Consider the following 16,943-nt stretch of genomic DNA (forward strand, 5'->3'; position numbering starts at 1 on the left):
ATGAATTTAAAAATAACTACAGTTATTATTATTAATTATTATTTTTGAGATGGAGTCTCACTCTGTCACCCAGGCTGGAGTGCAGTGGTGCAATCTCAGCTCACTGCAACCTCTGCTTCCCAGGCTCAAGCAATTCTCCTGCCTCAGCCTTCCAAGTAGCTGGGATTACAGGCATCTACCACCACACCTGGCTAATTTTTGTATTTTTAGTAGAGACGGGGTTTCACCATGTTGGCCAGGCTGGTCTTGAACTCTTGACCTTAAGTGATCTGCCTACCTTGTCCTCCCAAAGCGCTAGGATTATAGGCATGAGCCACTGTGCCCAGCTATTATTATTATTTATTTGTTTTTTTTTTTTGTTTGTTTGAGATGGAGTCTCGCTCTGTTTCAGCTCTGCACCGGAGTGCAGTGGCGCAATCTCAGCTCACTGCGACCTCTGCCTCCCGGGTTTACGCGACTCTCCTGCCTCAGCACCCCCGAGTAGCTGAGATTACAGGTGTGCGCTACCACGCCTGGCTAATTTTTGTATTTTTAGTAGAGATGGGGTTTCACCGTATTGGCCAGGCTGGTCTTGAACTCCTGATCTCAGGTGATCCACCTGCCTTGGTCTCCCAACATGCTGGGATTACAGGCATGATCCACTGTGCCCGGCCCCAACTATTATTTAAAAAAAATTTTTTTTTAGTTTTATAGAGATGGGGTCTCATTCTGTTGCCCAGGCTCGTCGTGAACTCCCAGGCTCAAGCAGTCCTCCCATCTTGGCCTCCCAGAGTGCTGGGATTATAGGTGTGAGCCACTGCGCCCAGGCATTATTTTCCTCCATGCTTTGAATGGTACTTTTTCTAAATTTTCTGATGTACAGTGGGCCAGCCCTACCTGTAGGCCCTGACATTTATGATCTATTGTCATCTTTATAGTTCTTATCCTATAAAACAGGCACATTAGCTTCTTTCTGTAGAAATGAGTGGGAGGATATTCGAAATGCCTGACCACTGGAACACGGTGGCTCTTGTGACCCTCCAGGTCCAGAGGGGATGCTGGCTGGACCTCTGGCCAGCCTGTTCTTGTGCTACCTGCCTGCTGAGTGTTAACCCGGGAAGGGGCGGGGTTAACAAGGCTCAGAGGTAACAGGTTTTCCTGATTAAATCAAACATGATCTTGCAGCCTGTATTTTCTGGCTTTTGTCTTGGTTTGTTAAGATCTATCCACCTCCAGAGTTGCCAAGAGACTATCGACCAGTGCATTATTTCAGACCCATGGTGGCCGCCACCTCCGAGAACTCACACTTACTGCAGGTATTATCAGAGTCAGCTGGAAAGGCAACGCCTGACCCAGGGACACACAGTAAGCACCAACTGAATGCCTCCAAACGGGCAGAGTTGCTTGGAGAGACGCCTATTCAAGGTATGTGCCGTGGAGAAGACGGAAATCATTTCATATAACTCGAGTTATCAAAATCAAAATGGAAAGTTGTTGTTTTCCCACTAAAGTTTTTTACATGAATTTGTATTCCCAAACTGTGGAAATAACACTATTTATTGTAAATGGCATACGTAATAGTGTGCATATCTTTTACTTCTTTTTTTAAGTTTTATTTTTAAACTTATTTATTTTGAGATAATGTCTAGGTCTGTCACCCAGGCTGAAGGCAGTGGTAACTCTCTATTACCTGGAACTCCTGGGTTCAAGCGATCCTCCCACCTCAGACTCCCATGTTGCTGGGACTATAGGCATGCGCCACCACCACACCTGGCACATTTTTTAAATAGAGATGAGGGTCTCACTATGTTGCCCAGGCTGGTCTGGAACTTCTGGCTTCCCAAAGTGCTGGGATTACAGGTGTGAGCCTCTGCGCCCAGCCAAGGCTTGTTTTTCCACCTTCAGTTTGGTTGATGTCATTCAAATCACAACTTTTGTTGTAAGCTCAGCTGTTTTCAGACTTGTCATAATTATCAGGGAATGTGGTTAAGGTGCCTTCCCCTTCTCTGCGCAGCCTGGGAGAGTATGTTGTCTTCCTCCTGGGGATTGCATTGTGTAACTCTTTTCCCAAAAGTCTGAAAGGGATGAGTGGGTCTGAAAGTCTGGAAAGACATGGAGAATCCCCTGCAGGGTGCAGCAGAAAAGACCCACCATGAGAGGTGGACTTGGACTCTTAGGGGCTCGGGTCTCACTGCCATGGGGAACTCAATAGGTGTCTCGTATAAGTGGCAAACAGAACCCTTGGTTCCCCACCCCCATCACACACTGCGCTTCCTCATCTGAGTCTTCTTATCTCAGGAAGTGGTGCCACCGTGATCCACTGCTCGGACCAGGATGTAGGAAGCCTAATTCTTTTTTTTTTCTTAATTTTTAATTTTCTTTTTTAATTATACTTTAAGTTCTAGGGTACATGTGCACAACGTGCAGGTTTGTTACATGTGTATACATGTGCCACGTTGGTGTGCTGCACCTATTAACTCGTCATTTACATAAGGTATATCTCCTAATGCTATCCCTCCCCCTTCCTCCGGGAGGCCTAATTCTTAGCTCCTCTCTTTTCGGTCCTCCCGCACCCTCCCTGACCCTCCTCGGCCCTCAGTGAGTCCTCTCGGCTCTACCCACACGTGTGGGGGTTCCGTCCACTACTCATCTGCACTTCCGTGGCCTCCCGGGTCTGAGCCCCACCCCTCCACCTGGACCGTTGCTGCAGTCTCCTTGGTGGTCTCCTTGTTTCCCGTCCATCCCCCTGTAGACTGTTCCCCTCACCAGCAGCTGGTTGAGGCCAACTATACCAGCCAGCACCTCTCCCACCTACAGAAACCTCCAGGCTCCCCACGAGGCCCTGTGCGGCCCCGCCCCTGCCCGCCTTTCAGGCTGCACCATCCACCACCTTCCCTTACCCTCCCACAGTGGAGCGTCTTCCTCCTCCTTTCCTCCCCTTGAACACGCCGTCACCCATGACACTGCCTAAGGGCCTTTGTGTTTGCTGCACCTCCCTTTCTGTTCTTCCCTCATATTTTTGTGAATCTGGCTCTTTTTTTTTTTAGCTTATGACTTATCTCGAATGTTATTTTCTTCCAGCCTTCCCCGACCACCATATAATCTGGTTATCTGCGTGTCTCCTCTACCAGCCCGCTCACGCAAGCTCCCCTCAGTCACATCATCCTGTTTTTTTCATAGCCCTTCTCTATTGATGGCCAGCATATTGCTCCTTGGCTTCTTTCGTGTCTCCACTGCCCTCCAAGCTCCTGGGCCAGGTCCTGGCATAGAGCTGGCACTCATGAGTGTTTGTGCCATTGGTGAGGGCTTGCTGGGGAGCTGTACTCGGAACCAGGGCTAGTGGTGGTGGACTGCAGGTCTGGAGCCGGGGATGTCAGGTTCCCCATCCTGGGATCACTCACGTGCCCTGTAAGTGTGCATGTATTAACTTCCATTTTTGCTGACTATAAAACAGGAATCTTGGCTGGACACAGTGGCTCATGCCTGTAGTCCCAGAACTTTGGGAGGCCAAGGTGGGATGATCTCTTGAGCCCAGGAGTTGAGATCAGCTTGGGAAACATGGCGAAATCCTGTCTACAAAAAATACAAAAAGTAGCCGGGCATGGTGGTGTGTACCTGTGGTCCCAGCTACTCAGGAGGCTGAGTGAGGTGGGAGGATCACTTGAGCCTGAGAGGTGGAGGTTGCAGTGAGCCATGATCACACCACCATACTCCAGTCCAGGTGACAGAGTGAGACCATGTCTCAAAAAAAAACATAGGAATCGGCCGGGCGTGGTGGCTCACGCCTGTAATCCCAGCACTTTGGGAGGCCGAGGCGGGTGGATCACCTGAGGTCAGGAGTTTGAGACCAACCTGGCCAACATGATGAAACCCTGTCTCTACTAAAAATACAAAAAATTAGCCAGGCATTGTGGTACATGCCTGTAGTCCCGGCTACTCGGGGGGATGAGACAGCAGAATTGCTTGAACCCAGGAGGTTGCAGTGAGCTGAGATCGTGCCATTGCACTCCAGGCTGGGCAACAGAGCGAGACTCCATCTAAAATAATAGTAATAAGAAGAAGAATCTCAATTTTTATCACTGTCTAGTCCACAGGGATATATGAATATAAATGAAACACTAAACATAAAATCCTCATCCCCAATTATGTAAATTTGTCATATTGAAATGTATGTACAGAGAAACGTAAATGTGGTTGTCTCATGGCTCTTTTCATCTCTTCTAATTACTGTTTTTATTTAGGTTCAGCTACTTCAGTGTTAGAATTTCTGTCCCAAAAAGACAAAGAGAGAATCAAAGAAATGAAGCAGGCAACTGACCTGAAAGCAGCTCAGCTCAAGGCCAGGAGTCTGGCCCAGAACGCTCAGAGCAGCAGAGCCCAGCCCTCCCCTGCAGCGGCTGCTGGGCACTGCTCTTGGCACATGGCATTAGGTGGTGGGACGGCCACCCTAAAAGCCAGCAACTTCAAGCCTTTCGCCAAAGATCCGGAAAAGCAAAAGCGATACGACGAGTTCTTAGTACACATGAAACAGGGTCAGAAAGGTGGGTGCTGGGCCTGGGTGTCCCATATCTCGGCCAGGGTGGGGTCATATTCTCACTGTTCTCATCCTAGACCCATATTTACAGTTGAGGTATCCTGTTCTGTCAGTGTTTTTGCTTTATCCTGCTGCAAATAGTGCAAAGGTTTCAGGCCTTGGCTCATGACCTCAGAAAGCAAGAACAGTTGGCTTATGTTCCTCCATATCTCAGGCCAAAGCTAGCTGTTTAAGTAGAGAACACAGCTGGCGGTGGCTGGTACTTACAGGCCGTTTGTTGTTTGCAAGTGCTTGACTGCTACAAGCATTGCATTCACATTTCATATCAACATCATCTTCCACCTCATCCGAAGATCCTAACCATCCATTCCTGACCCATAGTCTAAAATTTGACTTAAAACAATAGTTAGCTATTGAACTGTTACAGAGGGAAAACAATCACTTTGTGATCTGTGAAGTAAATAGGGCAAGAATGAGGAAAGGGATTGCTGTTGTATGCAGTAGTCCTCATGAGAGGTTATCAGTAAATTACAGGGTTGTTTTTTAAAAACAGATCTTTGCGGAATGTAAAGTCTATTTACTGTGCCTTAACTCTCTACTAAGAACCTACATCACTAATGTTTATTTGCTTTAAAAAGAAAAAAAACGGTTAGTGAAAGAGTGTTTTTCTGCCAAAACATAGGGATGTGGTTGAGGTGAACTTATCACTGCCTGGGAGTGGTGACAAGTTCCTTACTGCTGAAGATTTAACCAACCATTAGCCTCTCAAATGGTTTTCTCTGTTATGTTTGGTAGACAGAATTCAATAAAAGCATCATTTTGGCTGGGGATGGTGGCTCATGCCTGTAATCCCAGTACTTTGGGAGGCTGAGATGAGGATCGCTTTAGCCTAGGAGTTCAAGACCAGCCTGGGCAACATAGTGAGATCCTGCCTCTACCAAAAAAAAAAAAAGATATATATGTATATATAAAATATATTTACATTTATATATATATATATATACACACACAATATTTTATTTATTTTTTTGAATGGAGTCTTGCTCTGTTGCCCAGGCTGGAGTGCAGTGTCAGGATCTTGGCTCACTGCAATCTCAGCTCACTGCAACCTCCACCTCCCAGGTTCAAGTGATTATCCTGCCTCAGCCTTCTGAGCAGCTGGGACTATAGGTGTGTGCCACCACGCCTGGTAATTTTTTGTTTCCCGTCTCTACTAAAAATACAAAAAATTAGCCGGGCATGGTGGCGGACGCCTGTAGTGCCAGCTACTCGGGAGACTGAGGCAGGAGAATGGTGTGAACGTGGGAGGCGGAGCTTGCAGTGAGCGGAGATCATGCCACTGCACTCCGGCCTGGGAGACAGAGTGAGACTCCATCTCAGAAAAAAAAAAAAAAAAGAGAGATGGGGTTTCACCATGTTTGCCAGGCTGGTCCCGAACTCCTGACCTCAAGTGACCCGCCCGCCTCGGCCTCCCAAAGTGCTGGGATTACAGGCATGAACAACTGTGCCTGGCCTAAATTTTTTTTTAAAAAGCACAATTTTGAAGGAAACAGCAATATTACCTGCCAAATACCTCGCCATTCCCATAGTCATAAAAACAAGGATAAGGACTTATGAAATATACAGGGATACAGTGGTGCCCAGCAGGTGTTCTCTTGTAAGCCCCACGTTTTTCTGAAAAGTGAAGCTGCTGCTTGTTCTCTGCCCTGCAGATGCTCTGGAACGCTGTCTGGACCCCAGCATGACAGAGTGGGAGCGAGGCCGTGAGCGGGATGAGTTTGCCCGGGCGGCCCTGCTGTACACGTCTTCCCATTCAACCTTGTCCTCCAGGTTCACTCACGCCAAGGAGGAGGATGACTCAGATCAGGTTGAAGTCCCTCGAGACCAAGAGGTCTGTTGTCACCATGTCCCTTACCTGGTGAACTGTAATATTAAAGCACTGCCTAGCCAAAATTGTTTTTTCTTTTTTTTTTCAGGCGGAGTCTCTCTCTGTCACCCAGGCTAGATTGCAGTGGTGTGATCTCGGCTCACTGCAGCCTCCGCTTCCTGGGTTCAAGCGATTCTCCTGCCTCAGCCTTCCAAGTAGCTGGGATTACAGGCGCTCGCCACAACACCCATCTAAGTTTTGTATTTTTAGTAGAGATGGGGTTTCACCATATTGGCCAGGCTGGTCTTGAACTCCTGACCTCAGGTGATCCACCCGCCTCGGCCTCTCAAAATGCTAGGATTACAGGCATGAGCCACCACGCCCGGCTGAGCCAAATATTTTTAATCCCTCGGTGAGAAGATCAACATATACATGGTATAGGAGAATAGGAAACCATTTTATGCCTTAGTTTCCAGTGTACTGGAGCATAAATGTTATAGCACAAACTTTTTTCGCAGTTCTAGAAGATTGCTTGAAAATTTTAAATGGGAGAGCAGTCAGGTCAATGGTGCGGACACTTGATGAAACAGAATGCATGTCTTTTTCCAGAATGATGTCGGGGATAAGCAGTCGGCCGTGAAGATGAAGATGTTTGGGAAGCTCACCCGAGACACGTTTGAGTGGCACCCTGACAAGCTTCTATGTAAGAGATTTAATGTCCCTGACCCTTATCCAGAGTAAGTTGGATAAACCTTTATATCAGTACAAAATGTATTCTTGATATTAAAGCTAATTTTCCCCTTATATACTCATATAAATTCTTATTTTTTCTACATGAACTTATTTGCATATCACTGGATATACAAATCTACACATTTTATAGATTTGCTTTGATAAATTACTTCTATAATTTGTTACTAAAACAAAATCTGGGTAGCAAACTTTCTTCCATATTGAAGCTATGAAACTCAGATATGTCAAGTTACAAAAGCATTATGCCTCTTTCATTTGCCACCTTCTTGTTGCTGCTCATGTGGTTTACATTTATAATGTTACTTATGCTTTTAAATTATCATTATAAAAGTTAAACACTTTCTTATTTGATTAATAACACTTCAAGAGGTGGGGTGTGGTGGTGCACACTTGTAATCCTAGCTTGGGAGGCCAAGGCAGGAGGATCGCTTGAGCCCAGGAGTTCGAGGCCAGCCCGGGTAACATAGTAAGATCCCATCCCTAAAAATCAAACAAACAAACAGAACACTTCAAGATAGTAGGCCGGGTGCAATGGCTCATGCCTGTAATCCCTGTATTTTGGGAGACTAAGGCAGGCAGATCACTTGAGGTCAGGAGTTCAAGACCAGCCTGGCCAACATGGTGAAACCCCGTCTCTACTAAAAATACAAAAAATTAGCCGGGCGTGGTGGTGCATGCCTATAGTCCCAGCTATTTGGGAGGCTGACGCGGGGGGGAGAATTGCTTGAACCTGGGAGGCGGAGGTTGCAGTGAGCCAAGATTGTGCCATTGCACTCTAGCCTGGGTGACAAGGCGAGAGTCAATCTCAAGAGAAAAAAAACAAAACAAAAAGATAGCATATGTAGTCAAACCAGAGACTGTCAGAAACTTTAGGTATATTTTTATCAGTGGAGCCTTTCCTTAATGGAAATCCATTTTGAAAGTTAAATTCTTGTCCTTATCATAATAAGGAAAATCTCATGGGACCTAAAGTCAGTCACCCAGATTCTCGAACTGCTTTGAGAAGTGAAAGCATCTTAGGAGACTTTTTAGTCATGCAGAAGAGGTGGAAAACTTGAGATGGAAAGCTTTTCAGGAGGTGGATTTTGTCCTACTGGTTGTTACTAAAATGATTCTTTTTTCAATTCCCAGTTCAACTTTAGTTGGCTTACCAAGAGTGAAGCGTGACAAGTACTCAGTCTTCAACTTTCTGACGCTCCCAGAGACAGCTTCCTTGCCCACCACTCAAGCATTAAGTGAAAAAGTATCACAGCACCGAGGTCCCGACAGTGAGTAGGGCATCCCCGGGGTCTCTGACCAGGGCCTCAACCCCTAGCCTGTAGGAAGACAGAATTAAAGGGTAGTTTAGTCCTAACAATGTGAATGGTGCATATTCTCCCTCCATTGAGGGAATTACTCTTACTAATAACTTAGCTCATGTTGTAATGGTCCAGATGTTTACTCTTTGGGGTTGGGGCTCTGTCTCTGCGTCTGCCACCTACCTCCCCAGGACCCTACACAGTGCCAGGCCCCATAGTAGGCACGCTGACATTCTGAGTGAATGAAAGAGCAGTGGTGAAGAACTGGCCTTTTCCTTGCTAATGCTGAGTTTATATCTATGTCCTACCTTTCAGAATCAAGAAAACCATCCAGATGGGATACCTCTAAACACGAAAAGAAAGAAGATTCCATTAGTGAATTTTTAAGTTTGGCTAGATCAAAAGCTGGGCCACCTAAACAACAGTCCAGCCCCTTAGTAAACAAAGAGGAAGAGCGTGCACCAGAATCATCCACAAATCAGGTATTTGGGGCTTCCAGATTCTCTTTGCCACGCTGAGTGTGGCCCTTGCTTTTCTCTTTGGTGACACTTTCTCCTCGTGACTCACCAGCAGAGGCAGCCAACTATTGATCCATTTCCCCTTAAAGGCCATTTGGCTTGTTTCTAACTTTTGGCTATAACAAGTAAAGCTGCTGGGAGCATTCATGTGCAGGTTTTTGTGTGAATATAAGTTTTCATTTCTGTAGAGTACAAACCTAGTAGTGGGAATCCTGGAAAATATGTACATGTATATTTAACTTTATAAGAAGCTGTCAAACTGTATTCCAAAGTTATTTTTGCCTTATGTATTTTGAAGTGCACTTCTTAGGTGTATATACATTTAGGATTGCTATTTCTCTCTCTTTTTTTCTTTTTTTTTTTTTTTTTGATATGGAGTCTTGGTCTGTCCCCCAGGCTGGAGTGCAGTGGCATGATTTCAGCTCACTGCAAGCTCTGCCTCCCCTCCCGGTTTCAAGTGATTCTCCTGCCTCAGCCTCCCAAGTAGATGGGACTACAGGTGCGCACCACCATGCCTGGCTAATTTTTGTATGTTTAGTAGAGATGGGGTTTCACCATGTTGGCCAGGCTGGTCTCGAACTAGGATTGCTATTTCTTTTTGGTGAATTGATCTTTTTTTTTTTTTTTCTCTGACACCGGCTTTTACTCTGTGCCCAGGCTGGAGTGCAGTGTTGTGATAATGGCTCACTGCAGGCTCGAACGCCCAGGTTCAAGCAATCCTGCCTCAGCCTCCTGAGTGGTTGGGACTGCGGGCACACACCACCATGCCTGGCTAATTTTTTTTTTTTTTTTTCAGAGAAAGGGCCTTGCTATGTTTTTCCAGGTTGGTCTCAAACTTCTGCTCTCAAGCAGTCCTCCTGCCCTGGCCTCCCAAAGTGCTGGGATTACAGGCGTGAGCCACCATGCCCAGTTGACCCTTTTAACATTATGTAATATCATCTTTATCCCTGGTAATTTTCTTTAGATTAGTGTTTGCGTAGTATATATCTTTTTCATCTTCTTTTTAACACATCTGTTTCATTATATTTAAAGTGGGTTTCTTTTTTTTTTTTGAGATGAAGTTTTACTCTTCTTGCCCAGGCTAGAGTACAATGGCACTGTCTCGGCTCACTGCAACCTCTGCCTCCCGGGTTCAAGCAATTCCCCTGCCTCAGCCTCCTGAGTAGCTGGGATTACAGGCAGGCACCACCATGCCCGGCTAATTTTGTATTTTTAGTAGGGACGGGGTTTCTCCATGTTGGTCAGGCTGGTTTTAAACTCTTGACCTCAGGTGATCTGCCCGCCTCAGCCTCCCCAAAGTGCTGGGATTACAGGCATAAGCCACCGTGCCCGGCTAAAGTGGGTTTCTTATAAACACCGTGTCACTGAGTCTTTCTTAAAATACATTTTGATAATTTATATTGAACATTTGCATTTAATGTGATCATGGATATTTTTGGATTTACGTGTATGATGTTATATTTTCTGTTTATTACCACTCTTTTTTGTTTCTTTTTTTCCCCTTCTCTGCCTTCTTTTGGATTACTTGAATAATTTTTATATTCCATTTGAATTTTTCTATTTTTTTCTCTTGGTATTTTTTTTTTTAGTGATTGCTCTAGGGATTATAGTATACCTACTGACCTTTTTACAGTCTACTGAGAATTAAATGTTTTACCACTTCCCGTAGAATGGAGAAGCTTTAGCACTATGTAGGTCCTTTTACTCTCCTCCCTCTATGCTGTCTTACATATTACATGTACACACAATGAAAATGCCATCAACCAGTGGTGATCATTTTTGCTTTTAGTCATTAAACATATTTTAAAAGAACCGATGCAGAGATAATAGCCTACTCTGTTTAATCAGATATTTTCTATTTCTGTTGCTCTTTCTTCATCCTTGAAGTTCCACGTTCCCCTCACCTGTCGCTTCTGTCTGAGGAACTTCCTTTAGCATTTCTTTTAGACCAGTTCCAACAAGTGATTCTCTTAAATTGCCATTATCTGAGAATGTCTTATATTTTGTCTTCATTCCTGAAGGATGTTTTTGCTGGATATAGAATTCTGGGTTGATAATTTTTGTTTTGTTTTGTTTGTTTGTTTTTTGAGACGGAGTCTCGCTCTGTCACCCAGGCTGGAGTGCAGTGGCGCGATCTCAGCTCACTGCAAGCTCCACCTCCCAGGTTCACGCCATTCTCCTGCCTCAGCCTCCCGAGTAGCTGGGACTACAGGCACCCGCCACCACGGCCGGCTAATTTTTTGTATTTTTAGTAGAGACGGGGTTTTACCATGTTAGCCAGGATGGTCTCGATCTCCTGACCTCGTGATCCACCCGCCTCGGCCTCCCAAAGTGCTGGTATTACAGGCGTGAGCCACTGCACATGGCCAATTTTTTTTTAAATTAAACTGCTACTTCCTCCGGGGTTTCGTGATTTCTGATGAGAAATCTTCAACCATTCAAATTGTCCTCAGGCTGGGTGTGGTGGCTCACATCTATAATCCCAGCACTTTGGGAGGCTGAGGCAGGGGGCTTGTTTGAGGCTAGGAGTTTGAGACTACCCTGGGCAACATCGTGAGACCCCATCTTTTACAAAAAATTAAAAAACTAGTTGGGTGTGGTGGCATGCACCTGTGGTCCCAGCTACTCAAGGGGCTACGGTGGGAGGATCACTTGAGCCCAGGAGGTCAACACTGCAGTGAGCTATGATCGCACCATTGCTTTCCAGCCTGGGTGACAGAGTGAGACCCTGGCTCAAAAAACCCCAAAACAAATTATTATTCCTCTGTACATAATGAGGTGATTTTTCCCCTAGCTGCTTTCAAGATTTTTACTTGGTCTTTGGATTTTAGCGGTTTGATTATGATGTATCTGGGTGTGAATTCTTTTGAGTTTATTTTGTTTGGGGTTTGTTAAGTTGCCTGAATCTGAGTTTGGAAATAGAACAGAGTCACAGTGCTCTACTGCATTTTTGGGGATCCTAGTAGCTGGGATTACAGACGCCCACCACCATGCCCAGCTAATTTTTGTACTTTTAGTAGAGACAGGGTTTCACCATTTTGGCCAGGATGGTCTCGATCTCCTGACCTTGTGATCCACCCGCCTAGGCCTCCCAAAGTGCTGGAATTACAGGGGTGAGCCACCACGCCTGGCCCGGTTTTGCTTCTTTGACCTCATCAGCACATTGTACAGTTGTTGACTCGGAAACACCACAAAAATAAAAGCTATGTGAGTGATCACTGTTTAGTTGGGTGGTGTGTGGCTATGGATACCCATGTACATGAGCATAAACATAAATATGTGTGTCTGGGAGTGTATTCTAGAATGTCTCCTCCCTTTTACCCTTGCCTCTGTATCCCTGACTCTTATTTCACTGTCAATACAGACAGTCAACAAAGGTGTGGACGCACAGGCTGAAGGAGAAGGGAGCCGCCCATCCATGGACTTATTCAGGGCCATCTTTGCCAGTTCCTCAGATGAAAAGTCCTCATCCTCCGAGGATGAGCAAGGTGACAGCGAAGATGATCAGGCAGGCTCTGGGGAGGCCAACTTCCAAAGCTCCCAAGACACTGACTTGGGGGAAACATCATCTGTGGCTCACGGTATGTCAGTATTTCAGACTCGGGGATCTAAAGGAGAAGACAATGACTCTAGGACAGCTGCTTCTCTGTTTACTCTATAATCTTAAACCCGAATGATTAGCAATCAATGATATGTAATCTTTTATATGTATATAATTTTTTTTTTTTTTTGGAAACAGGATCTGGCTCTGTCCCCAGGGTGGAGTACAGTGGCGCAATCTTCGGCTCACTGCAGCTTCCACCTCCTGGGCTCAAGCAATCCTCCCACTTCAGCCTCCTGAGTAGCTGGGACTACAGGCATGTGCCACCACCCCTGGCTAATTTTTGTATTTTTAGTAGAGATGGGGTTTCACCATGTTGGCCAGGCTAGTCTCTAACTCCTGACCTCAGGTGATCTGCCCACCTCAGCCTCCCAAAGTGCTGGGATTACAGGCATAATCCCAGTGCCCGGCTAGTTTTCCAGACTTTTAAAATTTTTATATCTCTTCTATCTGAATATATAGTAATCTGTTTGAAAAACAAGATTATTAACGTGAATATGATCATTTATCTTCAAGGTTTTTTCTTTGATAATTTATTTTGAGTGAAACTTGTCTCCCACAGTTCTCTGTGATGGGACATACATAGTCTTACATTCCTGATGGTTTGTAAGATTTTCCTTCTCAGATGGCCCTTTCTTGGGGATACATTTCTACTTTTCAGGTCTTAGGGGCGCTAGGCTACGTGCCCACAGGTGCACTTGGCACGCTGTACCTCAGCCGTTGGTGCCCTTGGTTGCAGGTGCCCCCGTGTGACAGACTTCCAGCTCTGGAGTTCACAAGGGCAGCACCGGGGTCTGCATGTTCACTGCTGCATCCTTAGCACCTGGCAGGAGTGAAGTGGTGTGGGCAAGCATATGTTATCTGGTGGCAAAAGACATGAATGAAAGACTCAGAGACATTAACATGGGGCAGACGAATGACGTGAACACCGTGCTGTTTTTCAGCTCTTGTGCCAGCACCCCAGGAGCCGCCACCTTCCTTCCCGATACAAAAGATGCAGATAGATGAAAGAGAAGAGTTCGGCCCGCGGCTGCCTCCCGTCTTCTGCCCCAGTGAGTGCAGAGCCCTTTGGTTCGCCCATTTTTATCAGTGTGTGATTGCCCTGAGATGGGGACAGTGTGACTTAGAGCCGACCAAACATACGTGCTTGCTTCTGGTTTATATGTTTTCAGTCATATTTTAAACCCGTTGTCTCCACCTAGTGCCTGAAATGATAGTTGTTTCTATACAGCTTCAGAGACCTCCAAACTTTATTTCCTTTACCTGCCACATGTTTACAGGAGGGTCCTAAGTATCTTAAGTTTTGTTATAGAAATATAAGTTTCCCAACAGAGCTTAAAGAAAAAGAGCCTGGCCGGGCACAGTGGCTCATGCCTGTAATCCTAGCACTTTGGGAGGCTGAGGTGGGCGGATCATGAGGTCAAGAGATCGAGACCATTCTGGCCAACCTAGTGAAACCCCGTCTCTACTAAAAATACAAAAATTAGCTGGGCGTAGTGACGCACGCCTGTAGTCCCAGCTACTCTGGAGGCTGAGGCAGAAGAATCGCTTGAACCCGGGAGGTGGAGGTTGCAGTGAGCCGATATTGCACCATTGCACTCCAGCCCAGGTGACTGAGTGAGACTCTGCCTCAAAAAAAAAAAAAAGGGGCTGCAGCCAGGCACAATGGCTCTAGCTGGGCTGGTGGCTCACACCTGTTATCCCAGCACTTTGGGAGGGCGAGGTGGGAGGATTGCTTGAGGTCAGGAGTTTGAGACCACCCTGGTGAATTTGGTGAAAGCCCATCTCTACTATAATTTTTATAAAAATTATAAAATTTTATAAAAATATAAAATATAAAATTATATATTTTATATATAAAAATTATATATTTTTTATGTTTTATAAATTTTATATATTTTACAAATTTATATATTTATATATAAATTTATATATTTTATATATTTATTACATTTTGTATATTTTATATATTTATTTATATATTTATATTTTATATATTTATATTATATAAATATATTTAAAATATAAATTTAAATATTTAAAATATATTTTAACTTAATTTAAATATATTTCTAAATATATTTAAATAAAATATGTAAATATTTAAAATAAATATATATTCATATATAAATACATATTAAAATATATTCATATAAATATATATATTTAGATATTTTATAAATTTTAATATATTTTTATATTTTTATATATAACAATTATATATAAAAATTATATAAAATTATATATATAAATTATATATAAAATTATATATTTTTATACATAATTATATATAAAATTATATATAAAAATTATATATAAAATTATATATTTATACATAAAAATTTTATAAAATATAAAATTTTATAAAAATATAAAATATAAAAATTAGCCGGGCATGGTGGTGTGTGCCTGTAATCCCAGCTAGTAAGGAGGCTGAGGCACGAGAATCATTTGAACCTGAGAGGCAAAGGTTGCAGTGAGCCGAGATCGAGATCGCGCCACTGCACTCCAGCCTGGGTGACAGAGCAAGACTCTGTCTCAAAAAAAAAAAAAAAAAAAAAGGAACAAGAGGCTGGGTGCGGTGGCTCGTACTTGTAATATCAGCAGTTTGGGAGGCCAAGGCAGACAGATCGCTTGAGCCCAGTAGTCCGAGACAAGCCCAGCCTGGGTGACACAGGGAGACCCATCTCTATTTTTTAAAAAAGGGTGGGCACGGTGGCTCACGCCTGTCATCCCAGCGCTTTGGGAGGTCAAGGTGGGCAGATCACGAGATCAGGAGATTGAGACCATCCTGGCTAACACGGTGAAACCCCATCTGTACTAAAAATACAAAAAAATTAGCCAGGCGTGGTGGCATGTGCCTGTAGTCCCAGCTGCTGGGGAGGCTGAGGCAGGAGAAGGGCATGAACCTGGGAGGCGGAGCTTGCAGTGAGCCAAGATCGCGCCACTGCACTCCAGCCTGGGCGACAGAGCAAGACTCCGTCTCAAATAATAAATTAATTAATTTTAAAAAAATTAAAAAAAGAGAAAAAGAGAAATTAAAAAATAGTATACAAAATTGGAGGGGAATTGCAAGAAGAGTATTTAAGACTAATATATTTTTAAAATTTTATTTATTTATTTATTTATTTTTCAGACAGGGTCTCACTCTGTCACCTAGGCTGGAGTGTAGTGGTGCTGTCATAGCTCACTGCATGACTTCTGGGCTGAAGTGATCCACCCACTTCAACCTCCCACAGTGCTGGAATTACAAGCGTGAACCACTGCACGCAGCCAAGCCTCCTTTTTTTGTCTTTTTCTTTGTCTTTTCTTTTTCTTTTTTTTTGAGATGGAGTTTTGCTCTTGTTGCCTAGGCTGGAGTGCAATGGCGCAATCTCGGCTCACCTCAACCTCCACCTCCTGGGTTCAAGTGATTCTCCTACTTCAGCCTCCCGAGTAGCTGGGATTACAGGCATGTGCCACCATGGCTGGCTAATTTTGTATTTTTAGTAGAGATGGGGTTTCTCCATATTGGTCAGGCTGGTCTCGAACTCCTGACCTGAGGTGATCTGCCCACCTCAGCCTCCCAATGTGCTGGGATTTTAGGCGTGAGCCACCGCACCTGGCCGCCAAGCCTCCTTTTTACTTTAGCTAATGTAGCAAATACAATAAAATGGTCCTCTCAGAAGTAAATACAATCTGTCCCCCATTCTGTTCCCCAAATATCTGTCAACAACTTCTATTTAGTTGCATCTTAAATTGGCATCTCAAGTTAAAACATTTACACTGGTTTATCATCTCTTTGAGGGCTGGGTTTACAAACATCTGTAACATGGCCCAGATATATAACTAACATAAAAATATCATTATTCACTTTATAGTTTCTCATGGTGCCCATATGTGAATACTGGTTTGATTAGCTAACTGCTTTCAAAGACAGGATTAAAAAGCAGAGAAAAAAAGTATGAAGTTTTGATAAATTGCAGTGAATGTATTTCTTATTTGCTATAGTTGTTCAGCACTTTTGTTTTATTTTGTTTTGTTTTGAGACAGAGTCTCACTCTGTCACCCAGTCTGGAGTGCAGTGGCGCGATCTCGGCTCACTGCATCCTCCACCTCCCAAGTTCAGATGATTCTCCTTCCTCAGCCTCCGGAGTAACTGGGATTACAGGTGCCTGGCTAATTTTTTGTATTTTTAGTAGAGACGGGGTTTTACCATGTTGGTCAGGCTGGTCTTGAACTTCTAACCTCAAGTGATCCACCTGCCTCAGCCTCCCAAAGTGTTGGGATTAGGGTCGTGAGCCACTGTGGCCTGGTTGTTCGGCTCTTTAGTTTCTTTTTTTTTTTTTTTTTTTGAGACGGAGTCTCGCTTTGTCACCCAGGCTGGAGTGCAGTGGCGCAATCTTGGCTCACT

At 44.3% G+C, this 16,943-nt stretch overlaps 1 protein-coding gene across 1 annotated transcript in view; it reads left to right on the plus strand.

Moving 5' to 3' along the window:
* GPATCH1 (G-patch domain containing 1) overlaps nt 1-16,943 on the plus strand; it is a 49,594-nt gene that overhangs the window by 24,652 nt on the left and 7,999 nt on the right. The window contains exons 10-17 of the mRNA XM_019016675.4: nt 1,200-1,404; nt 4,221-4,520; nt 6,226-6,404; nt 6,990-7,117; nt 8,265-8,401; nt 8,747-8,913; nt 12,314-12,530; nt 13,495-13,602. Coding sequence (XP_018872220.3) covers nt 1,200-1,404; nt 4,221-4,520; nt 6,226-6,404; nt 6,990-7,117; nt 8,265-8,401; nt 8,747-8,913; nt 12,314-12,530; nt 13,495-13,602 — 1,441 coding nt within the window. The remainder of the gene's footprint in view (nt 1-1,199; nt 1,405-4,220; nt 4,521-6,225; nt 6,405-6,989; nt 7,118-8,264; nt 8,402-8,746; nt 8,914-12,313; nt 12,531-13,494; nt 13,603-16,943) is intronic.

This window comes from Gorilla gorilla, chromosome 20 (assembly GCF_029281585.2).
Source record: "Gorilla gorilla gorilla isolate KB3781 chromosome 20, NHGRI_mGorGor1-v2.1_pri, whole genome shotgun sequence".
NCBI classification, from domain to species: domain Eukaryota; kingdom Metazoa; phylum Chordata; class Mammalia; order Primates; family Hominidae; genus Gorilla; species Gorilla gorilla.